This window comes from Rhodotorula graminis, assembly GCF_001329695.1.
Source record: "Rhodotorula graminis WP1 unplaced genomic scaffold RHOBAscaffold_14, whole genome shotgun sequence".
Lineage (NCBI taxonomy): Eukaryota > Fungi > Basidiomycota > Microbotryomycetes > Sporidiobolales > Sporidiobolaceae > Rhodotorula > Rhodotorula graminis.
Genome location: NW_017264941.1, coordinates 525706 through 550683, shown reverse-complemented (window position 1 = coordinate 550683; position 24978 = coordinate 525706). Strand labels below are relative to the sequence as shown.

The following is a 24978-nucleotide window of genomic DNA, read 5'->3' as shown; positions in this document are numbered from 1 at the left end:
GACAATGGTGATGGCGACGACCAGTCGGACGCCATGGCGATCGACGACGAGCATGAGGTCAAGCCGGACGTCCGCGTCGTCAAGCCGCTCCGCCGCGGCGCCGCCGGCGCTTCGGCGGCCACGACCAAGGCCGCCGCGTCGACCTCGACCGCCGCCGCCGGCCGCCGCCCGCTCGCCGCCAAGCGCACCAACACGAACACGGCGGCGACCAACGGCCGCGGCGTCATGGCCAAGGCCGCCGCCGCCGCCAAGGCGACGCCGGCCGCGGTCCGCGTCGCGCGCAAGCGTCGCGAGGACGCCGAGGCGCGCCACCGCGCCGCCGCTGCCGAGCTCGAGGCGGCGCTGCACCTCGAGGAGGTCGAGCTCAAGCGCGCGGCCGCGCAGCAGGACGAGCTCGAGGTCGAGGAGAACCGCCAGGTCAAGAAGCTGCGCACGAGCGAGCCCGAGTACCTGAGGGCGCAGCGCGACGGCCACCACGATGACGACGACGACGAGGGCGAGCAGGCCGAGGACGAGCTCGAGGACGAGGACGACGAGGAGGGCCCGAGGATGAGCAAGTGGGAGACCGAGGTCGAGGCGAGGCCCAAGGACGAGGGGTGGGAGGACCTCGACGAGGGCGACGAGGAGGACCCGCTCATGGTCAGCGCCTACGTCGTCGAGGTGTACGACTACCTGCGCGAGCTCGAGGTGCGTCGCCGCCGTTCGCCTCTTTGTTCCCTCCCTGACGCGCCGAGACTGATCTCACCTCCTGCCTGCCCTGCGCGCGCAGCTCACGACCATGCCCGAGCCCGACTACATGTCGACGCAGAACGAGGTGACGTGGAAGATGCGCGGCATCCTCGTCGACTGGCTCGTCGAGATCCACACCAAGTTCCGCCTTCTGCCCGAGACCATCTTCCTCGCCGTCAACATCATCGACCGGTTCCTGTCGGTGCGCGTCGTGTCGCTCGTCAAGTTCCAGCTCGTCGGCGTCACGGCCCTCTTCATCGCCGCCAAGTACGAGGAGGTCGTGTGCCCCTCGGTCCAGAACTTCCTCTACATGACGGACGGCGGCTACACGGACGAGGAGATCCTCAAGGCCGAGCGCTACGTCCTGGGCATCATCGGCTTCAACCTGTCGTACCCGAACCCGATCAACTTCCTGCGCCGCATCTCCAAGGCCGACGGCTACGACATCCACTCGCGCACCATGGCCAAGTACCTCATGGAGATCTCGATCGTCGACCACCGCTTCATGGCGACGCCGCCGAGCCTCATCGCCGCCGGCGCGAGCTGGCTCGCTCGCAAGGTCCTCGGCAAGGACCGCTGGGTGCGTCCCACTCCCCCGCTCCCTCTTCCTCGGCCTCCTCGCGAGCGAGCCCCGGCACTGACTCCTGACCCTGCAGGACGCCAACCTCGTGCACTACTCGGGCTACTCGGAGGACGAGCTCAAGCCGACGGCGCAGCTCATGCTCGACTACGTCGTGCGCACGAGCGCGAGCCTGTCGGCGTGGGCGGCGAGCGCGGCCGAGGGCGACGAGGTGACGGTCGAGAACCCGCTCGAGCACTCGCCCGAGGACCACGAGATTGAGCACCCCAACTTCATCAAGAAGTACGGCGCCAAGAAGGTGCGTCTCCCCTCTCATCGTCGTCGTTGTCGTCGTCGAGTGCGACCCCGAGGCTGACCCTTTCCCTTCCTCCCCCTCTTGCAGTTCTTCAAGGCGTCGACGGCCGTGCGCAAGTGGGCCGAGACCGAGTACCAGCCGCTCGACTTTTACGACCGCGAGTCGGCCACCATCATGCGCCGCCCGGTCGCCGTGACGCTCTGAGCGTCTCCCCCTTCCTCTCTCCCTCTCCTCTTCTTTACCCCCTGCTTGTTCATGCCCCTTTGCAACCCCCTCGCCCCCTTGTCTACGACGACCTTATACCCACTGCCCTCGGCTTTGCCCGCTTGCGTACACTCGCCTTCGCCTTTTCTACCTCCTCCTGTCGGCGGCCGCCCTTTGCGGCGGTCGCGTCCTTGGTTCACCCTCGCCTGCGTCTTTACGCTGCCATAGCACTGCATGCAACCGGCCGCGCTTTGCCTCACCCTGCGAGAGTTGGCCTGTGCGTCGTGGTCGTCACCGAGAGCGGTCCCTCTGCGAGAGAGCGGGGAAGCGCACTCGGCCGCTGCTGTCAAGCTCGCACGCTCTCACGCCCCGCTCTGCCGACCTCGACCAGCCCAGGACCAGCAGCATGGGTCTCATGGAGCACATTGGCTCGCAGCCAGGTGCGCTGCGCTGCCCTCAGGAGCGAGGACGAGGGCCCGCCCGAGTTCATCTCGCTGGCGGGCTCCACATCCTCCTACGCCCTCACGACGGCCTCGTGCAGCACGCAGGACAGCACTGACTCGTTACCTGACCTGCAGAGTCGTACAAGCAGAAGAAGGCGTACAAGTTCGAGGAGGTGCTCGTGAGTCGTCGCCTTTGCTCAACCCTTCCCTCCGCCGACGAGGGACCGGCCCGACCTGCGCGCACGGCGAGCATCCTGGGCACCCCAATCTGACCGTCTTCCTCCCTTGCACCGGACCTGCAGGGCACTGGAGCGTTTGGCGAGTGCGGCGCCGCCCTTTCCCCCGCCTTCCCTCCCCTCGTCCCGAACCATTCCTCCCTCGGCAACCCCCCTTCTCGCCGTGCCTCGAGCCCTCGTTTACAGCCACAGACTGACTCTTTACCATCTCCCGCAGGGTCAAGCAGGCGTCGTGGACACCGCCGCCGGGCAACCCTCACTACGACGACGCGCAGAAGGTCGGCGGCCACATCGAGGTCGCCGTCAAGGTCATCAAGAAGAAGGCGCTCAAGGGCGACCTGCAGGCCGTGCACGACGAGGTCGAGGTCCTCACCGGCCTCAACCACCCCAACATCGGTGCGTCCTCGCCCCCCTCCCTTTTCTCGCTCGCCGACCGGGAGCTGACCTTCCTTCTCCCTCGCGCACAGTCAAGCTCTACGACTCGTTCGAGAGCAAGGAGAAGTTCTACCTCGCGTTCCAGTTGGCGTCGGGCGGCGAGCTGTTTGAGAAGATCGCGTCGAGGGGCAAGTTCACCGAGGGCGATGCGGCGACCGTCATCACCCACCTCCTCGTGCGTCCTCTGTCTCCCTTCTCAGCCGTCGTGTCGAGCAGGACTGACGCGAAGGACGATCCGCAGGAGGGCATCAAGTACCTGCACGACCACCACATCGTCCACCGCGACATCAAGCCCGAGAACCTCTTGTAGTGCGTCTGCACGCTCTCTCACCCTCGTCACGGGCCCGAATTGACTTGCCTTACTCCTCTACAGCATCAAGCCTAACTCGGACCAGCTCGTCATCGCCGACTTTGGCATCGCCAAGCACATCGAGGACAACGAGAGCTTGACGAGCCTCGCCGGCAGTCCGGGTTATGCTGGTGCGCCCGACTCTCCCTCCTTCTACCGTCTCTCGAACGCCGACCTGACTCTTCCCGCCTCTGTAGCTCCCGAGGTCCTCCTCAAGCAGGGTCACGGCAAGCCGGTCGACCTCTGGTCCGCAGGGTCCGTCCTCGTCCCGCCCGTCTCCCTCGCCGCCCGCGCTCACTCGCTCTCTCCCGCCGCAGCGTCGTCACCTACACACTTCTCTGCGGCTACATTCCGTTCCGAGCGACGGGCACGCAGGAGCTCATCGAGGAGTGCAAGGCGGCCAAGCTCGAGTTGTGCGTCGTCGAGCCATTTGTTCCCCCTCTCGAGCGTGCCCGACCTGACGTTTGTCCTGTTTCACTCGCCCGATGCACAGCCACAACAAGTACTGGAGCAAGGTGTCGGACGACGCCAAGGCGTTCATCCGGGCCCTGATCCAGCCCAACCCGGACGACCGCCCAACGGCCGAGCAGGCGCTCAAGCACAAGTGGCTCGTCGACGCCGCCAAGCGCCAGCACGAGCACGACCTGAGCGAGGGCTTCAAGGCCAACTGGTGCGTCTCCCGTTTCTCGCTCTGTCTCGGGCGCGTACTCTGCGTGCGCAGAACGGCCTCGAGGCTCGATGGAGCGGACGATGCGCACCTTGCTCACGCTCTCCCTTGCGCAGGACGCCGTCCCGGCGGTGGAAGAGCTCGATCAACACGCTCATCGCGACGCGCCGCTTTGCGCAGGCGGCCGAGAAGGCTCGCGGCACGTCCGGCTCGACGCCTTCCTCCTCCGAGTTGACGCCGGCCGACGAGCACCCGCCGCGCACGTCTGCCTCAACCGACGAGTACAACACGGCCGAGGAGGACGACCCGGGCCTGCACGACGCGATCCGGCGCCGGGACCGCGAGCACGAGACGGTGCGCGAGCGCGAGCTGCAGGCCAAGTCGCACGAGCGCGAGCGGGGCGAGGGGCGCCAGGGACGCCGGAGCGCAGAGCGCGACAGGGACCTGAATCAGATCAGTGCGGGCCTCGAGGGCCTGCAGACCTGAGCGCTCGTCGGGCGAGCTTCCTCCTCCCTCTCGGCGCTCGCTCGTTCGTCGGCGCACTCTCTCTCCTCGGCGCGCGCCCGTCGGTGCCTGTCAGTGCCTTTCCTCCCTCTCTATCTCGACGTCGCCGTGCACTGTATGTATGTATCGAGTCGCGCGTCGCCGCCGTCCTCGAGAGCGTCGACTCCTGCGAGCGAGAGGCTCATGCGCAAGTCGTCGCCGGCAGTCCGCTCTCGCGTCTCGGCAGCAGAGACTGAAAGCTGTTCATCTACAGTGTGGCTCGGCTAGCCTGGAGCTTGCGAAGCAGATCAGACGTTGGCGGCGTTGGCGGCGGGTGGTCGCTCATCACGTCGGCCAACTCTCCCGCCTTGCCGTCGAGCAACCACGGCACGCCAGCGGGGTAGCCGGCACCCCTGCTGTCCACACGCACCCATGAGCACCCGCGCTGCCCGCCAGCTCGCCCGCGGCGCCGTCGACGACCCTGCCTCGGTCCACCCCACCTCGTCCGCCGACTCGCCAGACACCGCTCTCCACACGCACGTCCAGGACCTCGGGCGCATCTGCCATGCTCAGCGCAAGTCTTCGAGCGTCGCTGAGTGGGCGAGGCGCAACATCGTCGTCGCCTTCGTGTCGTTCCTCGTCACGAGCCTTCGGACCTACCTGTGGACGCTCGTCGTCTCGCCCGCCTCGATCCTGTTCGACCCGCTGTCGACCTTGGCCACCCTCGTCCTGTACCCGATCATCGCCGCCGGCCTCGCCGTTCTCGTCGCCACCCTGTACCTCTTCTCGCTCCTCGGCGGCAGGCGCATCGTCAACTCACTCAGCGCCAAGTACGCCGACGGCTGGAGCATCGTCAACTGGGTGCGTCCCTCTCTCTCCTTTCCGTGTGCGGCGAGGAGGGCGCGCGGCCGCTCACCAGCTCTTCCCCTTGCGCAGGCCGACCCGACCCTCTTTGGCCCTCGCAGCGTGACGGCCTTTCACGATGCGCGTGCGACTCTTCAAGGCGACGGTGCGTCTCGCCATCTCTCATTCCTACGATTGAGGTCCTGACCGTGCCACTATGTCCGCAGTACAGACGACGATCGAGCAGGAGGTCTCGGCCGACGAGGCCAATCCCGACTTTACCTCGCTCAAGACGTGCGTGCGCTCCCTCTTTCCCTCAGCCCATCCACACACGTTGCGGTTCCTCGACCCGAATACTGAGAGACCGGTCGCACCTGCAGCGTCCGCACCTTTTCCCTTCCCCTTGCCCGCACCCTCCTCCTCCTGTCGTCCCTCATCTACGAGCGCGACGACGCTCTCGTCGACGAGGCCGGCCACATCATCGACACGGCCCAGAAGCTGTACCATCCGACCTCGCCTCAGTACGCTGCCGAGCTCAAGCGCGCCGAGGACCTCGTCGTCGAGAGCGAGGGCTTGATCAAGGGCAAGGTGAGCCTCCTCCTCTCCTTGTCCCTCTCTCGCCATGACGGCCCGAGCCCCTACTGACTGTGTATTACCTCCCGCCAGGCTGCCGAGTGGGGCCTCGAGTTTGACGGCGTGAGCGACCTGACGACCGTCGGTGGGCCGCTCGCGGGCATCTTCTTCACGCCTGCCGGGACCGCCAAGCCCTTCATCTGCCTCGTCTTTAAAGGTGCGTCTCTCAGCCTTATCTCTCCAGCTGCGCCGAGCCTGACTGACATGGCTGCGCCCGCAGGAACGACGCCGACGCGCTTCCAGGAGTTCCTCACGGACGCGACCATCTCAAAGACGGGCGCGAGCGTCTTCTTCGGGCCCGGGAGCGGCATGGTGCATGCGGGCTTCTACTCGAACTGTGCGTCCTCATCCTCGATCGGCGCCTGCGCAAGAGGACGAGACTGAAGCAGCCTCCCGAGCGCAGTGTTCGTCAAGAACGACAACGGCGACGGCGGCAGCGACGGCTACGGTGCGTCTCCCTCGTCTTCGTCCTCATCCTCCTCATCATGACTGACTACATTACCGCTCACAGGCTCGATCGTGCGCACCCTGCGCCACGTCGCGCACCGCATGCAGCTCGCCAAGGACGGTGACGACAGATCCCGCTCTGGGTCGCAGTGCGCCCCTCTCTCTCTTTCCTTCCCCTCCGAGGCCACCGTGACTGACTCTCGGACACCACAGGGACACTCTCTTGGGAGCGCGCTCGCGTCTTTATGCTTCGCCCGCTTCCTCCGCTCGGAGGCCGACCTCGGGCCCGACCTCGACTTGCGCGACGCCTATTGTTACGGCAGTGCGTCCTCGTCTCTCTCTCTCTCTCTCTCTATCCCTTGCCTACAAGAGCTCGAGCGCTCACGCGATCTTCAACCCGCAGCACCTCGTCTTGGCGACGGCGCATTCGCGAGCGCGTTTGAGCAGTCGATCGTCACGCCGCTCGACCGCAAGAACATCCTGTGGCGCATCCGCAACCACCTCGACTTTGTCACGGCCATCCCGCCCGGCCTCGGCGACCGCGAGTCGTCGCGCGACTCGCTCTCGTCCTCGTCGATCCTCAACTTTGCGTGGCTCGGCGCCGCCGTGCGCCTGCGCCCTGCGGCGTTCCCGTTCCGCGCGCCGTACTACTCGCTCGAGCGCCTCGGAGCGTTCCACGAGGCGGTCGAGGTGCGTGTAGAGGACGTCCAGGCCGACCTCGAGCACGACCAGACCGAGGCGAGCGAGCGCGCCAAGGCGGCGTCGAGGCGACGGGCCCAGTCGGCGGCGCTCAACCCGCTCGCGTTCGCCATGTCGCTCCTGCCGACTCCCCTCTACAACCATCGTGAGTCGACCCCTTCGTGCACGTCGTCTTGAGCGCTCGCGTGGCTCACCCTCTCCTCCTTGCCGTCCACAGTTCCTTCTTCCTACTTCGCGCACCTCGACACGGTCTGGACGACGGCGCAGCAGCAGGCGGAGGAGCGCATCGAGAGCGCGCAAGGGGCGAGGACCAAGGGCGGCGAGCTCGGCGACGAGGCGCACGCGAGGCTGCAGGAGATCCGCAGGAAGGCGAGGCGGGCGGCGGGGCGAAACGGTGCTTGAGGGGTCCTCCTCCTTCCTTTTCTCTCCGTGCATGTTGTCGTCGTCGATGCCTGTGCTTGCTGTAGATCTGTCTAGCTGTGCTTCCTCCCTCTCGACCACCTCCTCGCGTCGCGACTTGGGAAGGTCGCCCTCTTTCCCTCTCTCTCTCTCGCCGCGCTCAGTGCGTGCGCTTTACTCGCGTACTCTCGTGCTTGAGGCGGGCTCACCGCCCTGGCCCGCAGTGCGGCGTCCCCGAGGAGATCTCGGGCGCGGGCTCGCCTCGGTCGCCTCTCTCCCTCCTTCCCCTCACTCGCTCTCCCTCGTCGCTCGACCACCGCAGCTCGGATCTCGACGATGGACGACCCCCAGGCCAACAGGGCGCTCAAGGCGCCCATCCTGTCGCACGTGCAAGAGCTCTACAGCTTCGCCAAGTACCGCAAGACGCCGTTCGAGCGCCTCAGCGCCTCGTGCCCGGTCCAAGCCGTCGTGTCGGCCATCCTGTTCGTCGTCTACGGTCTCAAGAGCATCATCTGGGACGTCGTCCTCAGCCCGTCGACCTACCTGTCGGACCCGCTCCAGTCGCTCGCCATCCTCGTCTTCTACCCGCTCGGGGGCACGGTCATCTTCCTCCTCAGCCTCGTGTTCGCCCTCGGCCGCATCGGCGGGTACGGCGACTCGCTCATCGACTACGTCTCGGACCGCTGGGCCAAGGGCTACTCGATCGTCAACTGGGTACGTCCTGCGTCCCCTCCTTCTCGCGCGTCCCAGCCTCTCGACGCCGCCACTGACGCACAGGCCTTCACGCACGCAGGCCAACCCGGACATCTTCACGCAGCTCGCGCCGAGCGTCGACGAGGCGCAGCCGTACCTCGACGGCTCGAAGCCGACGACCGACTACCAGGACTGGCCCCTCGACCCGACGGCGCCCGGCCGCGAGAGCGCCCTCGTCCGCACGATCCCGCTCCCCCTCGTTCGCGCTTTCCTCGCCTTCAACGCCCTCGTGTACGAGCGCAAGGACCAGCTCGTCGTCCAGGCCAAGGAGGTCGTCGCGACGGCGTACGAGGCGTTCGGCGGCACGAGCGACGCCTTCTACGAGCAGCTCGAGAACGCGGCGCAGATGCTCGTCCTGAGCAAGAGCCGCATCGCGGCCGAGGTCGCCCTGTACGGCCTGCGCTTCGAGGGCGTGTCGGACCTCAACTCGGTCGCCGGATCGTTCGCGGGCCTCTTCTTCTCGAAGCCGGGCTCGCTCAAGCCCTTCATCGTCCTCGCCTTCAAGGGTGCGTCCCTCTCTCTCTCTCTTTCTGCCGTCGTCGCGCTTGTCGTCGTCGAGCTTTCGCGACACGACTTTCGGGCACTCGCTCACCCCCTTTCGATCCTCCAGGAACCGGTCCCACGGCCTTCGCCGAGTGGCTCACCGACTGCACTCTCGACCGCACCTCGGTCACGTCCGTCCTCGGCGGCGGCGGCGCCCACACGGGCTTCTTCGAGTCGCTGTTCCGGTCGCCGCGTCGCGACTACGAGTCGAACGGCTACGACACGATCCTGCGCGCCCTCAAGCAGGTCGCCAAGGCCCTCAAGCCCGGCGACAAGACCAAGGTCCAGCTCTGGGTCACCGGCCACTCGCTCGGCGGTGCCTACGCAGAGCTCGCCTACATGCGCCTGCTCGCCTCGCCCGCCGACCTCGGCCCCGACCTCGAGCTGCGCGACTGCTACACGTAAGGCGGGCCCCGTCCCGGCGACGGCCAGCTCGCGAGCGAGTACGAGAAGATGTCGCTCACGCCCCTCGAGCGCCCCAACTCGCTCTGGCGCATCAAGAACCGCCTCGACGTCGTCACGCGCGTCCCGCTCGGTATCGCCGACGACGAGGACCGCCGCGACGCCCTCACGCCGCTCGACGTCCTCAACTACGCGCACCTCGGCCCGGCGCTGCGCCTCCACAAGCCGGTCAAGTCGTCGGGCCAGGGCCGCTTCTCGATCGAGTTCCTCGGCCGCCTCAAGGGCGCGTCGCACGTTCAGATCCTCGACAAGGGCGACGTCGTCGTGCCGTGGGGCATCTCGGCGCTCGACACGGTCGCCCAGGTCCCGACGTCGACGTCGATGTCGCCGCACGGCTCGCAAGGCTCGTCGTCGTCGTCGGCGACCGTCATCGTCTCGGACGAGGGCGTCAACCCGGTCCAGGTCGCCATGAAGCTCTTCGCGACGCTCGTCCCGTGCGTGTGGAACCACTGTGCGTCGCCTCGTTCCCTCCCTCGTTCCCCTCTCCCGCATCGAAAAGCGCGCACTGACCCTCCCTCTCCTCCCTCTTCCTTCTCCACCTTCCACAGTCCCTGCCTCGTACTTCGACTCGCTCGGCAACCCGCACTCGGTCAACACGGTCTCGCGCTCGACGGTGCGCCCGTCGGTCGGCGAGAAGAGCAGCAGCTCGCGCTCGGCGTGAGGAGGAGGAGGAGGATTCGCTTTGTGCCAGCTTTTCGCCAGTCTGTCTACCCCTCTCTGTGTCTGTCTCGTCTTCTGTAGCCTGTCGTCGCTTGCTGTCACGAGATCGCTTTCGATGTCGCGCTCGTCACGAGAGGCCATAAGCGAGAACGAGCTCTCGACGTCTATCGCACTCTCGCTCTGACTCTCGCTCGCGCTCTCGCTCCGTCCGACAGGCTCGAACAGCCGGCAGACACTCTCGGGCATAACCGAGAAGAGGGAATCTAGTTGCTCGCCCTCGCACCTCTAGCTCTACGTCGTCCAAGTCCTTTGAACGCGCTTCTGCCGGTCATACGACCCTCTTGCTCTTGCCGATGCCCTCGCCCCTCAGGTAGCTCGCACACGTCTCGACAGCGACGACGCAGCTGTCGACCTGGACCTGGTGCGTCCCTGCGCCGGCATGCGGCGACACGACGACGTTCTCGAGCCGGAACAGGCGCTCGTACCGCTCGAGTGTCGCCGGCTCGTGCGCGAGGACGTCGAGGCCGGCGCCGTAGATCTCGTTGCGCTCGAGGGCGTCGATCAGAGCCGGCTCGTCGACGAGGCCGCCGCGCCCCGTGTTGATCAGGATGGCCGAGGGCTTCATGCGCGCAAACTCGGCCGTGCTCATGAGGTTGCGCGTCGCGTCGTTGAGCGGGCAGTGGAGACTCACGACGTCGGACTCGGCGAGGAGCTCGTCGAGGGACGAGACGCGGCGGTGCGGGATTGGCGCGTGCTCGGACGAGACGTCGGACGAGGTCCACTTGGTCGGGTACGAGGTCGGCGAGTAGACGAGGACCTTCATGTCGAACGCGCCCTGTGTCGCAAAGCGGGTGTCGAGAGTCACTTAGAGACCTCGAGAGGCCGAGAGAGAAAGAGAAAGAGACGACGCACGACCGCCTTTTTGGCAAACTCGCGCGCGATGTCGCCCATGCCGACGAGGCCGAGCGTCTTGCCCTCGAGCGTCTCGGCGAGCCAGTGGATCGACGGCATGCGCTCTCCTCGACGCAGGCGCCGGTCAAACTCGACGGTGCGGCGCGCGACCGAGATGGCGAGGACGAGGGCTTGCTCGGCGACGGCTTTGGCGTTCGAGCCCTGCTCGAGGGACGGGACAAAGTCAGTTCGGGAGGTCTTCGCGGGTCGCCGCGACGGTCCTCGAAGAGCGAGAGGGACGCACAGGCTGGTTGGTCACGGCGATACCCTTCTCGCGGCACGCTTCGAGCGGCACCGTCTCGGTCCCGACGCTGCGAGCGCACAGGCGGGTCAGTCGGCGCACGGTTCCTTCCGACAGGGAGAGCGAGGACGCACCCGTTGCGCGCAATGATCCGCAGCTTGGTCGCCCTCATCGCCTCGTCGGCCGACACTCCTCCCTGCCGCACAACAACGGCATGGGCCTCGTCGGTCCAATTCGCCGCTCGAGGCGAGTCCGGATCGATCACGTCAAAGAGCTGTGCGGCGAGCTTGCGCGCGGTCGGGTGGATTGGCGTCGGGAGCCAGAGGACGGGGAGAGATGAGGAGGACCCAGAGGATGAGGAGGAGGTCGAGGAGGTCGAGGCCGCGAGAGGCGGTGAGGCGCGGGGCGTAGGTGCAGGCGAGGGCAGAGACATCGTGCAGGTCTGTGCAGCGGGTGCACGAGCTGGCAGAGCCGTCCAAGTCGTGGCGAGCGTGCAAGAGTCAGCGGAGTGTGGCTCCGCTCGCAGTCTTCCCCGCGGGATCTGCCGCTCGGCCGACGGCAGAAACTCTCGGACTCGCTCGCGCACAGGTTATCTCTGCTTGCAACGCGCACCTCGAGAGCAGCGAACAGAGCCGAGCGAATCGCCAACTGGGCGACGCCGTAGTCGCGCTCGAACCTGTCCTCGGCCGGGCTTGACCGCTTTGCACGCTGCCGCTCCGCGCGAACACGACTGTGGAAACGCTCTCGGCGACTCTCGAACAACGCTCGCCAAGCAGGCGCCGCAGCGACTCTGGCTCTCACGACGAACCGAACGGCCGAGAGAGGAATGACCAACGTCGAGTTACTCGTCCCTCGCCAAGTCCACCTCGATCGCCTCGTCGCCGAGCTTGTCGCGCAGCTCGGTGTTGAGCAGGTCGTGCATCGTCGTGCCGTCGCGCGCGTAGAACCACACGCGCTGGGCCGAGTCGTAGTCGTACCGCTTGGGCCCGCTGAGGGTGCGCGACGGGGTGCGACGAGTCAGCGGATTGCCTCGAGCATCAGCACAGCCACCCGCCGTGCCGAGTGCGACATGACTGGACGACTGCCGTATGAAGAGCGAGCCGAGGGACGCACCTGACGGGGCTCGAGAGCCAGATCTGCTTGTTGGGCGGCTGTTTGTTGATGACGTACGTGCCCTTGTCGCCGAGCTTGAGGGTCAACACGCCCGACTTGCCGCACGTAGACGTCTTGCACAGCGTCAGTCCTGTCCTGAACGAGAGAGAGGGGGGTGGACGCACCGAGTACTCGACGTCGAGGCCGGGCAGGTCGAGGTCCTCGAGCTTCTCCTCGAGGTACTCGGTGAGGCTGTCCATCGTCTTGTTCGACAGGTCGTGGTACTGGCGCTCGGTGAGGTCGCTGCGGAGGTGAGGACGAGGGTCAACGCGAGGGACAGGGAGGAGGAGGGAGGGAGAGAGCGGGCGCACCCGATCGTGTACTGTGCCGCGGGTTCCTGGCCGATTGGACGAGTAGTCGAAAAGCATCGGCAAGGTGCAGGAGACAGCGCAGGTGCGCGTGCTGGTTCGACGAGGTGGAAGGTCGGGGCGAGGAGAGATGAGGTTGGAGGCGAGGCGACGACAAGACGAGAGGGGGCGGCGCAAGTCGCTCGTCGCAGGGTAGACCTGGCAGGGTGCAAAGCGCGGTGCATCGTAGCTGCTCGAGTAGTGGGCTGGTCGTGGGGCGAGAGCGCAAGGCGGACCAACCGGCCTCGCTCATCTCGCTCCTCATCTCTCACGTCGACGACTGCTCCTGATGGCTGCGACACCCAGGCCAGTCAAGCGCAGGCGCATCGAAACCCCGTCAGCCCCTCCGACACCCGCTCCCACCGACGCCGTCGCGTCCGACCCTGCTCTCGACGCGACCACAACAACTCTCGGCGCGCCAGATCGACAGCCAACACCCGAGCAGCCCCAGGCGCGCACTAAAGAGCAGCAGGAGGAGAGGGAGAGGCTGTACGACCTCGTCGCAGAAGAGTACCACGACAGTACGCCCCCGCCGTCCTCTTGCCCTCGTCCCCACCTCCCGAACGACGGCTCACCCACCTTGCCTGCCCCGCCCAGTCGTCGCCGAGATGCCTCTCGAGTACCAGCGCACCTTTCAGCTCATGCGCGAGCTCGAAGACTCGCAGCAAGGTGCGCTCGCCTTTCCCACCCTCGCCTTCCTCCCCTCGCACGTGGTTGACCCCTCGGCCGCACACAGAACACGAGCAAGGTCTCAAGACGTCCCTCGGCGCCTACATCACCGCTCTCGAGAACGCTACCGCCGCACCTTCCCCCGCCGCGTCAACATCGACCGCCGCCGAGCCGCCGACCCTGAGCCCCGTTGCGCGCGAGCACCTCGTCGAGCTGTCCGACCACGCCAACAAGGCCGTGCGTGCCGCCGATGACAAGCATGGTCTCGCCGTCACACTGTACGAGATGGTGCGTCCGCGTCCCGTTCCCCTCTCTCGCACGTTCCTCGCGCCGTCTGACACCAACCTTGGCGTCGCGCAGGTCGACCGCCACATCCGCCGCCTCGACGCCGACCTCGCCAAGTACGAGGACTCGCTCGTGATCGGCCTGCGCGACGGCACCTTGCCCTCGCACGACGCGCCCGCCGCAGGGCTCAAGTCGCCCCCGGGCGCGACGACGTCGCTCGGCGCGATTGCGCTCGGCGAGCACGAGGCGTACGACGCCGTTGAGGGGGCCGAGGGTGGCGGCGGCGATGGCGGTGGCGAGGGAGCGGGTGCGGGAGGAAGGACGAGGGCGCGCAAGGGCGGCCTGAGCGCGGCCGAGCGGGAAAAGGAGCGCGAGTGGAAGAGGAGCCGCGAGCTGCAGAAGCGCGAGCGCGCGCTCAAGAAGAAGGAGGCCGAGTCGGGCATGCCGAGTGCGTCCACGTCTGTCTCTCTCTCGTCTCCTGCGACGTGCGCACTGACCCTGTCGTCGTCGCCGCAGTCGACCCGAACGAGCCGACGTACTGCTACTGCGACCGGGTCTCTTTCGGCGAGGTGCGTCCGCTCATACTCTCTGTCGGTCCCTCTCGAGCACGCCTGACGACCTGTCGACCGGGCGCGCAGATGATCGCGTGCGAGAACGACGACTGCAGCCGAGAATGGGTGCGTCGCCGTCGTCCTCCTCTCCTCTCTCTTCGCGCCCGTCCTGACTCCTCTCCTCGCTCGCTCGCAGTTCCACCTCGGCTGCGTCGGCCTCGAGCATGCGCCCGAGGGCAAGTGGTACTGCGACGACTGCGTGCGCGAGCTTGGCATCGACCCGGCGACGATGCGGCGCAAGTGAGTTTGAGGAGGAGGTTCGCGCTTTGAAGGTAGTCTCTGTTGTTGCTGCAAGTACGGTCCTGTTCTGCGAGCACGTCGTGGTTGCAGAGAGAGCCCGACGATGTCAATTGAGCGACGTCTCGCGCCGCGACTCGCTCCTCTCTTCCTCCACCCCTCGACCCGCCTGCGGGCTCCTCGCCTCCGTCCTCGCCTTGCCGCCACACGAGCACCGTCCTCTCGGCCCTCGCAGCCGCAGGCCCACCCTCCTCCCAGCCCCAGCCCCAGCCCCGCTGCCGCCACCCCCCGTCCAGCGCACAAACACCCCGCCGCTCGCCGCGTCGCCCCCTGCCGAGCTCCGCCCCAGGACCGCTCGGCGCTCTAACCCTAAGATGCACGATTCCGCCACCACGCCTGTCGCCGCCTGGGCTCGATACCCGGGCACGCCCCTCGCCGAGCACGACGCCGAGTTCCCGTCCGAGGCCGGGTCACCTTCGACGCGGGTTGAGCGACTCTGGTGCGCCGCCCTCGTTTCTCCGTCTCTCTCTCTCTCGGTCTCTGGGCTGCCTCTGCGAGGAGGGCGCCTGTGTGCGGGAGGAACGGGCGCGGTGCGCGGCGTGCTCGGCCAGGACGCTCTCGCGGGCTTGTGGGGCTCGAGGTGCGGTTCGACGAGGAGGGCGACGACGAGGAGGAAGAGAGCGCGCCCGAGGGCCTGCTCACGGTCCCTCCGGAAGTCGGGCGGGCTCGTCGGCGAGGCTAGGGGAGCTCGGCTGGCGGAAACGACGTCGAGGCAGTCGTGCTCGAGGGCGGCGGGCGGCACGACGAGCGGGTTCGGCACGCCCCGTGCGTCGGCTCGACGGTACCAGGCCCGCACCGGAAGGGGCTGTCGGGCTCTCCCGTTCGCTGTCGTGCGGCGACCCAGAGGTGCGGCGCTCGGCGGGCGTCAAAAGGTCGGGCGCTCGAGGTCTCGACCGGCGGGTCCGTGCGACGAGGGTGCCGCGCCAACGAGGGCAGGGGCGGTCGCGTTCTTCTTCCCTCTCTCTCTCTCCTCTCCCGCTCTCGGTGCTTCCAGGTCCAGTTGGCGAGGCGCTCTCTCGCGTGTCGGGCGCGCCCGCTCGAGCTCGGGACCGCTGCCGACAGACCAGCCGTGACGCGGCCTGGTCAAGGCGCACAAGCTCGGAGCGAGGAGGGGACGAGGGACGAGCGAGTCGGCTCATCGGGGCCGTTCAGCTCGCGCTCGCCGGTCGGCTCGACTCACGGTCGAGCTCGTGCAGCGTCGAGCAGAGCGGGGCGTGAAGGGCCAGGAGGAGGCGGAAGGGTCGTCGCTCTCGGCTCTGGCACCTCTGAGCGTCGTCGCACCTCTCGAGGGCGGCGGCGGCAGTCGAGCTTTAGTTCGGGGGCACGACCCTCCCTCGACTCGCACGGCGACTCGCACACGGCGCGCCCTTCCCATCGCGGGTCGGCGCGCGCACCAGCTCGTCGCCGGCGAGGATCCCGGCGATTTTCGCGACTCGCATTCTTCGCGCCGGCCCAGTTCTCGGCACGCCGCTCTCGCGGCGGTGCGTCGAGGGGTGGGACAAGCCCGTCTGCTGCCGTGAGGTACGCGGTCAGCGGGCAGAAAATCGGTCCTGCACGCCGAGCGCGCGGCGGTGTTCTCTTTCCTTTCGGGCGCGAGGCGGTTCGGGGCAGGGGCAGCAGCACGGAGAGGCGGTCTCTCTTCGGCGGGCCGCACGAGATGGGAGATTTCTCGAGGAGATGAGGGGCAGTCGATGATGCAGGATGGCCGTCTCGCCAGATGGGTGCGCCGTCGTCGAGTCGTCGCTCGCGCACGGCCCTCTCGCCTTCCTCACTTGTCCCCTCTTTGCCCGCCTCGCCCGTCCTTCCAGATCACGTCGCCGCACCTCCTCTTCCTTCCTCGCGCTTCGAGGACGTCTCGCTCCGGCGTGACCGAGCAGCGCGCCCTCCCTCGCCGTCGCACCAGCCCTCGCCCATCGTCGCCACCCCTCTCGAGCCCGACCTTCCTCATCACCTCCCTCGCCCTCTTCCCGCCGCCCTCGAGGCTCTCTCGCCAGCGCACCGTCGCCACCTCTTCCTCACGCCGCCGCACACCTCCAAGCCCTCGTCCCTCCGCCCGCTCGAGTTCTCGAGCCCGCGCCGCACAGCCCCTCGGGCCACGTCCTCGCCCGCCCGAGCCCTCCCTGCTCCCCGTCGAGAGCGCAGCTCCTCCGGGCACCCGCACCACGCGGGGAGGCTCGCCCGCAGCGCCCTGCACCGGTCCCACCCCGCTCGAGCTCGTCCTCGCGACGCAGCGCCGGCCGTCGCCGTGCTGCCGCAGCTCGAGCCGGGGCTCGTCGGGCGCGCGCCGCCCCTGTTCCCCTTCGCGCTCGGAGACGTGGCTCTTTCCCTCGTGGAAGGGGCCCGTCCGTGAGCGGAGAGAGGCGGCTGCTGCGCCCTTGAGGAGCGCCTCGGCGCACCTCGGGACCGGGTCCTCGCGAGCCTCGCTGCGCTAGAGCCATGCGCTCGCGCGTGTCTTCCCCGCTCGTCCCCTCGAGCGGGTCGAGGACGCACTCGGCGGGAGCACAGGGTCCTCGTCGTCGTCGGCGACGGGCGTGCGCGGCGGCGCCTCTTTTGCGGCTCCTCGGCGCGCGCGACGCGGGACGATCGGGCGGTGCGGCAGTGCGAGGTCGGGGCGTCGCAGGCCATGTGCCCGTGCGAGCGGGTTAGGCGTGCGCTCTCTCGAGTGCGCGCGCCGGTCGAGGCCGTCGGGTCGAGGTTGGGCGACGAGGAGGGGAGGACGGCCCGAGAGGAGGCGGCGGCGGGGCGGCTGTCGAGGGCGCGACGGACGGGCGGGTCCTCTCTCGCGCGCGCAAGCGTGCGGGACAGGGGGAGGAGAGTCGGTCGGCGGCGATGGTCGTGGGCGTTGGTGCACTCGCAGGCGAGGGGCTCGAGGTCGGCGGCGGGTCGTCAGGAGCGGCGAGGACGAGGCGCGTTGTACCCGGTCGCAGGCCTTTTCTGAGACTGCCTCGCTCTCTCTTGCATCGTTATCACTGTCACGCTGCCGCACACCCTGCCCGAGAAAGAGAGCGAGTTGGCTCGCGTTGTCGACGAGGAGGGGGAGCCACGCACACCTCGCGTTCCTCCCCACTCGACGCTCGCTCGCACAGCTACGATGGCCGACACTCCTCGCACCGCTACCCCGCCTGCGCGCATCCCTGGCGCGACCGGCCCCCAGATGCGGTGCGTCCTCCCCCTCTCCTCCCCTCGTCGTCGTCCTCATCTCCCCGCCGTCCGTGGGCTGACCCCACCCCCTTGCCTGCCCCCTCGCCGCCCCTTACCTGCCCGCCTACCACCTTGGACTCGACCGCGCCCAGCCGCCGCGCAGCAGCGCTCGCCGTTGCGGGCAAGAAGGACGACGCGCCCAACTCGGCACGGGCGGCCGGCCACGGCGGCAGCAGCAACACGATGATGCGCCTGTACACCGACGAGGCACCCGGGCTCAAGATGTGCGTCGCTTCTCTCCTGTCTCGAGCCTGCGCGCGTGCGGAGCGAGCGAGACGAGGTCGTCCTCGTGGAGGGGGGGCCACCACGCAGACGGGCTCGCGAGCTGGACGCTGCACGGAACAAGGAGGAACACGCTCGACGTGGAGCTCTGCGTCGAGACTCTCGGGAGCATTGCCGCAGACCCTGTACTGACCATGCCCCCTGCCCGCACCCGCACCTCCTCCTCCCTCGCCCCACCTGCGCCCGTCCGGCCCGCATGTCGACCCGCTCTCGTCGCCGCCCTCTCCGCCCTCGCGAACTGCATCGCCTGCGTCGTGGTTCTGGTCACAGCGACCCGGTCATCGTCCTGTCGCTCGCCGTCGTCTTCATCTTCTCGGTCGTCAGCCTGCACCTCCTCAGCAAGGGTGCGCTCCCTCTCTCTCTCTCCCCCCTCTCTTGCCGCCAGACGCTCATGCCCCTGTTCACGTCACAGCTGTCCGTGTCTTTACCAAGTAAAGCGGCGCACTCTCGGCTTTCGTGTTCCTCCTCGCCGTCCGCCATCCGCATCGCACTCGTCGTCGTTCCTCTCTCGAAAACGCCTCGCGCATCGGCCGGCGGTCCCACCTCGACGAGGAGCACGAGCGAGATGGACGTCGTTCAGCAGCAGTTCTTCCCCTCCCTGTAACAACCTTGTGCTTGCGGTTCCTCCGAGTCACTGCGGGGCTTCGTCCCCGTCGTCGTCGAGAGGGCGTCGCCGCTCGAGAGACGCTCGAGCCTGCTGCGCCGAGCAATTGTAGCACGCACAGGAGAGAGAAAGCGCTGCAGAAAGAAGGTTGACGCACAATTACGGGCGCGAGCCCCTCGCCTCCGCCGTCGAGCGAGGTGAGCGAGTGCGACCTCACACCACCTCTCGCGGCTCGCCCAGTGTACAAGGAGCCGTGCCTTCGCTGTACCTCGGCCGCCCTGTGGATGCATTCGCTCGCGTCGCGCCTTGGCTCGCCCCCGTCGTTCCACCTCGACCTGACCCCGGGTCCTCCCTCGTCGAGCCTGTCGCACACGTCGACCTCGTCGGCGACAGCGACGAGCGGGTCCACGCCGACTCGCGCCATGTCGCCCCTTCCGCCGGCCGTCCTCGACTCGCCCGGGTACGACGCGCCCCTCTCGTCGTCGTCGGCCTCGTCGTCCTACAGCGCCCACCACGACCACGACCCCTCGGCCCTCCCCGGTCCAGCCCGCGCCGCCAGGATCGCTCACGGCAGGGCCAAAGGTCCGCCCATGCGCAGCAGCACCATGCAGGACGACTACTACGCCGGGCCGGGAGAGCCCAGCGCCTTGACGAGGGGCAAGGCGCCCGCCCAGCACGCCAACGGCCAGTTTGGCGCAATCGGTCAAGGTCCGTCCCTCTCTCTCTGTGTACCCCTCTCGAAGGACGGGCGAGCGCGAGTTGCCCGGCGCGACCTCGCCCGACTCGGACCTCGCGCTGACTGTCGGCTCTCTCTCTCCCCGTGCAGGGTACCCGGCACCTCGCCCACCAGGCGGGCTCTACAGCCAGGGCAACCACTCGTCGCCGTCACTCGCCCTCGGCGCCAACCTCCCCGATGACGTGCCGCCCATCCCTTCCTCGTCGTCGACCTTCTCCCCCTTTGACGTGCCCGACCTGCCCCCGATCCCGGCCGTCGACGACCTCAACATCGGCCTCGAGAACATGCGCTTCGAGCAGCGCCGCCCGAGCTCGCTCGAGCACCCGCTCCCGCACCGCCCGACCCCGCAGGGCGGCCAGCGCCGCTACAGCCCCAACGCCGCCGTCCTCGGCAGCGGCGGGTACGGCTCGGTCGGCCAGGACGGCGCCATGGAGATCCGCCGCGCAGGAGACGACCTCGCGAGCGTCTACTCGGTCGACAGCGCCGGGCCCGGGCCGGCGCACGGCGGCGGCGGCGGCCGCGACTGGGTCCCGCACTCGGGCGGCCCGAGCGGGACGCACACGCGCACGACGTCGACGTCGAGCAGCCCGTACAGCGCCGGGCACACGTCGTCGTCGTCGGACGCCCAGCTCGCGTACAAGCGCGACTCGCTGTCGACGGCGAGCATCATCGACGGGTACGGCGAGGTCGAGCCGCCGCACGCGCACGCGCACGGCCACGGCACGCGCCCGTCGAGCGTCGGCAGCTTCCTCCCGTACGACGACCCGTACGGCGGCATGCAGCAGTCGCACCAGCAGCAGCAGCCGCCGCAGCACGTCCAGCAGCACCAGCAGCCGTACCCGGGCTCGGGCCCCGACTACTTCGGCGGCCAGCAGCAGGCCGCCCCAGGCCCGTCGACGGGCTACTACCCTCCCGGCGGCGAGTCGGCCTATTTCTCGGCCGGCGCGCCGCAGCACGGCGGCGGCGGCGGGTACCCGGGCGGCGTCCCGGCGCACCTCGGCGGCAGCGGCGTCGGCGCTCACGGCTCGGCGGCGGCCGCGTACGCGCAGCAGCAGCAGCTGTACGGGCAGCCGCAGGCGATGCACGGCGGCGGCGGCGGCGGCGGCGGCTGGGCGGCAGGAGGACCGGGCGCCGGGTACGACTACCAGCAGGCGGCGGCGGCGCGCAACCCGTACTACGCCGCCGCGACGGGCCAGCTCGGGCTCGACCCGGTCGTCGGCGGCGCGGCGTACCCGGGCTCGCTGCACCGAGGCGTGTCGAGCGCGTCGTCCATGTCGATGGGCGGCGCGAGCCTCGCACCGCCGTCGGTCGCCGCCAACTCGCTCGCGCGGTCCCAGTCGTCGCTGCACGTGCCCGGCGGGCCCATGCGCCGCAAGCCGACGAGCGGCTCGACGGCGACGGTCAACTCGATGGCGTCGGCGTCGTCGGCGTCGGGTCCGCCCATCACCAAGGCGTCGGTCGACGACTACCGCCAGCGCATCAAGGCCGACCCGGACCCCGAGGCCCAGTTCAACTTTGCCAAGTACCTGATCGAGGCGGCCAAGAAGATCAACTCGTCGGCGGCCGCCGACGAAAAGTCGGCCAAGAAGTACCGCGACGCGCTCCTCGCCGAGTCGCTCAAGCTCATCAAGCGGCTCGCGACCCAGGGCAGCGGCCTCGGCAAGCCCGCCTACGCCGACGCCCAGTTCTTCCTCGCCAACTGCCTCGGCAACGGCTCGCTCGGCCTCCAGATCGACCACGAGAAGGCCTACAACCTGTACGTCCAGGCCTCGAAGCAGAACCACTCGGCGGCGACGTACCGCACCGCCGTCTGCAACGAGGTCGGCGCCGGCACCCGGCGCGACCACGCCCGCGCCGTCCTGTTCTACCGCAAGGCGTCGGCGCTCGGCGACACGGCGGGCATGTACAAGCTCGGCATGATCCTCCTGCACGGCCTCCTCGGGCAGCAGCGCAACCCCAAGGAGGGCCTCGCGTGGCTGCGGCGAGCGGCGAGCCAGGCCGACGACGAGAACCCGCACGCCCTGCACGAGCTCGGCCTCCTGCACGAGAAGCCGCCGCCGCTCCTGAGCGCCGCCGCGGCAACGCTCAACGCCAAGGCGCAGGCCGCCGCCGGCGCCGCGCCGTCGTCGGCGCAGGCGGCCAACCCGACGCTCGTCGCGTACGACCCGGCGCAGGCGCGCGAGTTCTTCACGCAGGCGGCCCAGCTCGGGTACCCGGCGTCGCAGTTCAAGCTCGGCGCGTGCTACGAGTACGGCACCCTGACGTGCCCGATCGACCCGCGCCGCTCGATCGCGTGGTACACGCGCGCCGCCGAGCGAGGCGACCCGGACGCCGAGCTCGCGCTGAGCGGGTGGTACCTGACGGGCAGCGAGGGCGTCCTCAAGCAGTCGGACAGCGAGGCGTACCTGTGGGCGAGGCGCGCCTCCAACAAGGGCCTGCCCAAGGCCGAGTACGCCGTCGGGTACTACTCGGAGGTCGGCATCGGCGTCAAGGCGGACCTCGAGGAGGCCAAGCGGTGGTACATGCGGGCCGCAGGTGCGCTCCCTTCTCGCCTTTCTCCCTCGTCCTCTCGTCGCGCCATCGACCGACCTGACCCACGACTCGATGTCCCTCTCGCTCTGCAGCCCAGGGCAACAAGCGCGCCATGCAGCGCCTCACCGAGTTGAAGAAGCTCGGCGCCGACAAGCGCGGCGCGGCCGGCGGCAAGAAGCGCCCGACCCGCAAGGACGCAGAGACCGAGTGCGTCGTCATGTAGGCGGCGCCGTGTCGAGCACGCCGTATTCGTCGTCGTTGTCGCGCTCGCCTCGTCGCACGAGCCTGTCTCTCCCTCTTCCTGTCTCTCTCTCTCAACCTGTCTATAGAGTCGAACCTACTCCCACACACGCCCTAATCGTCTTCGTCTCATGTCCCTCTCTCCTGCACGTCGCCGTCACGCACCTCTCCTCGCAACCTTCTCGCACGTCTTCCCCTCTCGTTGTTCCTCTCTCTCTCTCTCTTTCTATCCCACTGTCGCTCCCCCCTCTCTGTCATCCTGTTCCTCGTCGCGAGCTGTAAACCTCTCGAGCACAATCACGGTCGCGCCATCGTCGAGGCGGTCGGAGTTGCGGCAGCTTCAAGTTGTCCGGGCCGAGCGAGTTTCGAGGCAGAGTGGCAGCGTCACTCGAGAGACGTTGCCGAGCTGCAGGCCGGGGCGTGGCTCGAGCGCGCACTGAGATCTGAGAGGCTGCGGTGCGGACCGACGAGCTCTCGCACCGCCTGGTCGTCGTCGCCTCGAAGCCGAGAGTCGCTCAACCCTCGCCCGCTCTCTCTCGCTCAGCACCTGCACCGCCAGTGCACGCCCAGAGCTCAGCAACCAGCTCGGCCATGAACTTCTTCAAGAGCAGCAGCAGCTCAAAGACCAAGGCCCCGCCCGACCTCGTCCGCGCCCTGAGGGACAACGTCGCCAAGCTCGACTCCGCCTCGACTGGGCCCGAGCAGCGCAAGAAGGTGCGCCCCGTTTCCTCTGCTGCATACTCTCGAGGGCTGGGCGTGCGCGCACGAGGCTCTGGGGGCGGTGGGACGGTGCGGCGAGGCCAGAGATGTGCGCGAGGTGGGGGTGGGAGCGGGCAGCGAGCGGCGTCGCGGGCCAGGCTGGACAGCGCGACTGGGTTGGCCAGGCGTTACACTCTCGAGGACCGCCCTGACCGAGCTTCACCGTCCACGCGCGCAGGCGAGGGAGGACGTGTCCAAGTACCTCTTCCAGATGAAGGTCCTCCTCTACGGCGACGGCGGTGCGTCGTCTACGAGTCCAATAACGACGAGACGACCTTACTGAACCTCGCGGCCGCCGCAGAGAACGACCCGCAACCCGAGATCATCGCCCAGCTCGCGCAGGAGGTCTACGCCAATGACCTCTTGCACCTCCTCGTCCTCCACATCTGTCGCTTCGAGTTCGAGGTGCGCCCCTCTCTGTCCCTCGATGCATCTCCCCTCAGCGAGCGGTGGACTGACGAGGGTGCCGCGATCGCAGGCGAGGAAAGACGTGTCGCAGATCTTCAACAACCTCCTGCGGCGACAGATCGGCTCGCGGTGGCCGACCGTCGAGCACTTGAGCGCCAAGGAGGACACGATCTTTGCCGCATTGACCGGGTGCGTCCCCGCTTCTTCTGTCCCTGCCTCGTCGAGCGCGAGCACGATCTGACGAGGCCCGCGAGCGCAGGTACGAGAACGCCGACGTCGCGCTCAACACGGGCATGATCCTGCGCGCCATGCTGCGGCACGAGCCTCTCGCACGGATACTGCTCTACTCGGACAAGTGCGTCACGTCGACTCGTTCGCCGGACACGAGGCGTCGCTGCGGCACCTCGGTCCCGTCTGCGACGCGCCGGTCGTCAGCTCACCAACGCGGTTGCTCCCCTGCAGGTTCTACAGCTTCATCGACTACATCGAGCAGACGACGTTCGGCATCGCGTGCGACGCTCAAGCCAACTTCCGGGTGCGTCGCTCGGACCCCCCGTTCGCCTCTCGAGGAGGAAGGAGACTGACTAGCTCTCGACGACGACGGCAGGAAACGCTCACTCGTCACAAACCGATGGTGGCCGAGTACCTCGACGAGAACTACGACCGAGTGCGGGCCCGTTTCCTTGCCCTTGTCGTCGTCGACAGAAAACTGACCCCGTCGGCCGTCGCAGTTCTTCTCGCACTACTCGCTCCTCGTCCAGTCGTCCAACTATGTCACCAAGCGCCAGTCGCTCAAGCTCCTGAGCGAGATCCTGCTCGACCGCGTCAACTTCAAGGTCATGACGCGGTACATCGCGCGCGAGGACAACCTCAAGGTCGTCATGAACCTGCTCAAGGACCGCAGCAAGAACATCCAGTTCGAGGCGTTCCAGGTGTTTAAGGTGCGTCCTTGGGCCTTCTCTCAGTGCCTCGATACTCTCGTACCCAGTCGACTGACCTCGCCGCCTGTCGCCCCTCTTCCTTTCCCCCCTCCTCTCTCCGCCAACTCGCCCTCGTCGCGCGCCTTCCTCGCCTTCTCGAACATCGACCTCGACCACGCCGGCCGCAGGTCTTTGTCGCCAACCCGAAGAAGCCGCCGCAGATCGAGGCCATCCTGCGGCGCAACCGCGACAAGCTCCTCGTCTTTCTGCGCAACTTTCACAACGACCGCGACGACGAGCAGTTCAGCGTGCGTCCCTCGGTCTCTCTCGTCGTTCTCTCTCTCTCTCTATGTGCGCCTGTGCGCTCTCGAGGGCGTGTCGCTGATGTCCAGGCCGGCGCAGGACGAGAAGGCGTTCCTCATCCAGCAGATCGAGTCGCTTTGAGCGACCGAGCCGCCGACCTCCTCCCTCCTCCCCGCTCGCCCGCCCCATTCTCCGACTCTCGTCGTCGTCGTCGTTGTCGAGTGCCGCCGCCGCCGTCGGCCCTGTACCACCACGAGCTAGCCTCGTGTGCCTCACCTCCCTCGCCCTCGCCCAAGCGCCTTTATTCCCCGCCGGCCGCCCGTCCTCGGTCGCGCTCGCGCCCGCTCTGGGAGCGGCGCACACCCATACCCCCTTGTCTCTCGGCCCCTCGTCGTTCGTAGCCCTCGCCCCCTCTTGTTTCCCACCTCTTCCCCTTTTCCCCTCGCGCGCACCTCTCTCCTCGCCGCCGGACCCTCTCCCTCGTCGCGCGCGAGCTCGTGACACTCTCGACTATCGTTCGTCGTGCCTCGACTCTCTCGGGAGGCTGCGAGAGAGGGCTATCGAGCGAGAGAGGGAGCGA

General features: G+C 68.2%; 10 protein-coding genes across 10 annotated transcripts; 8 read left to right on the top strand and 2 right to left on the bottom strand.

Annotated features, from left to right (window-relative positions):
- Positions 1 to 476: 476 nt before the first annotated feature.
- RHOBADRAFT_39282 (uncharacterized protein) lies at positions 477 to 1808 on the top strand (the record flags this gene model as incomplete). Its single annotated transcript, XM_018413609.1, has 5 exons — positions 477 to 687; positions 770 to 1309; positions 1386 to 1463; positions 1557 to 1607; positions 1692 to 1808. Exons 1-5 carry the CDS (start codon positions 550 to 552, stop codon positions 1806 to 1808), a joined length of 924 nt encoding a protein of 307 aa, XP_018268729.1. The 5' UTR covers positions 477 to 549.
- Positions 1809 to 2191: 383 nt separating this feature from the next.
- Positions 2192 to 4576, top strand: RHOBADRAFT_55761 (uncharacterized protein). Its single transcript, XM_018418003.1, has 11 exons — positions 2192 to 2248; positions 2387 to 2430; positions 2554 to 2573; positions 2705 to 2883; positions 2955 to 3097; positions 3164 to 3231; positions 3296 to 3402; positions 3469 to 3526; positions 3589 to 3684; positions 3765 to 3941; positions 4055 to 4576. Exons 1-11 carry the CDS (start codon positions 2215 to 2217, stop codon positions 4422 to 4424), a joined length of 1296 nt encoding a protein of 431 aa, XP_018268728.1. The 5' UTR covers positions 2192 to 2214; the 3' UTR covers positions 4425 to 4576.
- Positions 4577 to 4853: 277 nt separating this feature from the next.
- On the top strand, positions 4854 to 7445 carry RHOBADRAFT_46722 (uncharacterized protein; the record flags this gene model as incomplete). Its single annotated transcript, XM_018414841.1, has 11 exons — positions 4854 to 5282; positions 5358 to 5430; positions 5492 to 5558; positions 5645 to 5852; positions 5931 to 6054; positions 6118 to 6234; positions 6301 to 6345; positions 6409 to 6493; positions 6575 to 6666; positions 6748 to 7188; positions 7261 to 7445. The coding sequence occupies 11 exons, from the start codon at positions 4854 to 4856 to the stop codon at positions 7443 to 7445; spliced, it is 1866 nt and encodes a 621-aa protein (XP_018268727.1).
- A 333-nt stretch (positions 7446 to 7778) lies between these two features.
- On the top strand, positions 7779 to 9143 carry RHOBADRAFT_46721 (uncharacterized protein; the record flags this gene model as incomplete). Its single annotated transcript, XM_018414840.1, has 3 exons — positions 7779 to 8156; positions 8236 to 8701; positions 8806 to 9143. 3 exons carry the CDS (start codon positions 7779 to 7781, stop codon positions 9141 to 9143), a joined length of 1182 nt encoding a protein of 393 aa, XP_018268726.1.
- A 964-nt stretch (positions 9144 to 10107) lies between these two features.
- Positions 10108 to 11317, bottom strand: RHOBADRAFT_29846 (uncharacterized protein). Its single transcript, XM_018412888.1, has 4 exons — positions 11187 to 11317; positions 11056 to 11122; positions 10773 to 10973; positions 10108 to 10695 (listed from the first exon to the last, which is right to left on the bottom strand). The coding sequence occupies exons 1-4, from the start codon at positions 11222 to 11224 to the stop codon at positions 10189 to 10191; spliced, it is 813 nt and encodes a 270-aa protein (XP_018268725.1). The 5' UTR covers positions 11225 to 11317; the 3' UTR covers positions 10108 to 10188.
- Positions 11318 to 11869: 552 nt separating this feature from the next.
- Positions 11870 to 12758, bottom strand: RHOBADRAFT_65592 (uncharacterized protein). Its single transcript, XM_018418739.1, has 4 exons — positions 12516 to 12758; positions 12330 to 12447; positions 12166 to 12260; positions 11870 to 12041 (listed from the first exon to the last, which is right to left on the bottom strand). Exons 1-4 carry the CDS (start codon positions 12734 to 12736, stop codon positions 11894 to 11896), a joined length of 582 nt encoding a protein of 193 aa, XP_018268724.1. The 5' UTR covers positions 12737 to 12758; the 3' UTR covers positions 11870 to 11893.
- A 1265-nt stretch (positions 12759 to 14023) lies between these two features.
- Positions 14024 to 14360, top strand: RHOBADRAFT_17997 (uncharacterized protein; the record flags this gene model as incomplete). Its single annotated transcript, XM_018412401.1, has 3 exons — positions 14024 to 14074; positions 14144 to 14182; positions 14253 to 14360. Coding segments are annotated over 3 exons (198 nt in total), but the record flags the coding sequence as incomplete, so codon positions are not given.
- A 3347-nt stretch (positions 14361 to 17707) lies between these two features.
- On the top strand, positions 17708 to 18239 carry RHOBADRAFT_7628 (uncharacterized protein; the record flags this gene model as incomplete). Its single annotated transcript, XM_018419192.1, has 2 exons — positions 17708 to 17838; positions 18167 to 18239. Coding segments are annotated over 2 exons (204 nt in total), but the record flags the coding sequence as incomplete, so codon positions are not given.
- Positions 18240 to 20645: 2406 nt separating this feature from the next.
- Positions 20646 to 21991, top strand: RHOBADRAFT_17949 (uncharacterized protein; the record flags this gene model as incomplete). Its single annotated transcript, XM_018412399.1, has 2 exons — positions 20646 to 21771; positions 21861 to 21991. 2 exons carry the CDS (start codon positions 20646 to 20648, stop codon positions 21989 to 21991), a joined length of 1257 nt encoding a protein of 418 aa, XP_018268721.1.
- Positions 21992 to 22532: 541 nt separating this feature from the next.
- RHOBADRAFT_55755 (uncharacterized protein) lies at positions 22533 to 24609 on the top strand. Its single transcript, XM_018418002.1, has 10 exons — positions 22533 to 22722; positions 22946 to 23006; positions 23069 to 23172; positions 23246 to 23364; positions 23435 to 23530; positions 23638 to 23710; positions 23783 to 23842; positions 23907 to 24116; positions 24284 to 24403; positions 24498 to 24609. Exons 1-10 carry the CDS (start codon positions 22600 to 22602, stop codon positions 24537 to 24539), a joined length of 1008 nt encoding a protein of 335 aa, XP_018268720.1. The 5' UTR covers positions 22533 to 22599; the 3' UTR covers positions 24540 to 24609.
- Positions 24610 to 24978: the final 369 nt, after the last annotated feature.

Coding starts and splice junctions, on each gene's coding strand:
- RHOBADRAFT_55761 (XM_018418003.1), top strand. CDS start 2,215: ATGGGTCTCATGGAGCACATTGGCTCGCAGCCAG. Junction 2,431..2,553: donor ACAAGTTCGAGGAGGTGCTC/GTGAGTCGTCGC, acceptor CCGGACCTGCAG/GGCACTGGAGCGTTTGGCGA. Junction 3,098..3,163: donor CCGTCATCACCCACCTCCTC/GTGCGTCCTCTG, acceptor GACGATCCGCAG/GAGGGCATCAAGTACCTGCA.
- RHOBADRAFT_29846 (XM_018412888.1), bottom strand. CDS start 11,224: ATGAGGGCGACCAAGCTGCGGATCATTGCGCGCAACGG. Junction 10,974..11,055: donor TCGCCGTGACCAACCAGCCT/GTGCGTCCCTCT, acceptor TCCCTCGAGCAG/GGCTCGAACGCCAAAGCCGT. Junction 10,696..10,772: donor AGTTTGCCAAAAAGGCGGTC/GTGCGTCGTCTC, acceptor TTTGCGACACAG/GGCGCGTTCGACATGAAGGT.
- RHOBADRAFT_65592 (XM_018418739.1), bottom strand. CDS start 12,736: ATGCACCGCGCTTTGCACCCTGCCAGGTCTACCCTGCGACGAGCGACT. Junction 12,448..12,515: donor GCGGCACAGTACACGATCGG/GTGCGCCCGCTC, acceptor TCACCTCCGCAG/CGACCTCACCGAGCGCCAGT. Junction 12,042..12,165: donor TGGCTCTCGAGCCCCGTCAG/GTGCGTCCCTCG, acceptor GCGCACCCTCAG/CGGGCCCAAGCGGTACGACT.
- RHOBADRAFT_55755 (XM_018418002.1), top strand. CDS start 22,600: ATGAACTTCTTCAAGAGCAGCAGCAGCTCAAAGACCAAGGCCCCGCCC. Junction 23,843..23,906: donor TCGACGAGAACTACGACCGA/GTGCGGGCCCGT, acceptor CGGCCGTCGCAG/TTCTTCTCGCACTACTCGCT. Junction 24,404..24,497: donor GCGACGACGAGCAGTTCAGC/GTGCGTCCCTCG, acceptor AGGCCGGCGCAG/GACGAGAAGGCGTTCCTCAT.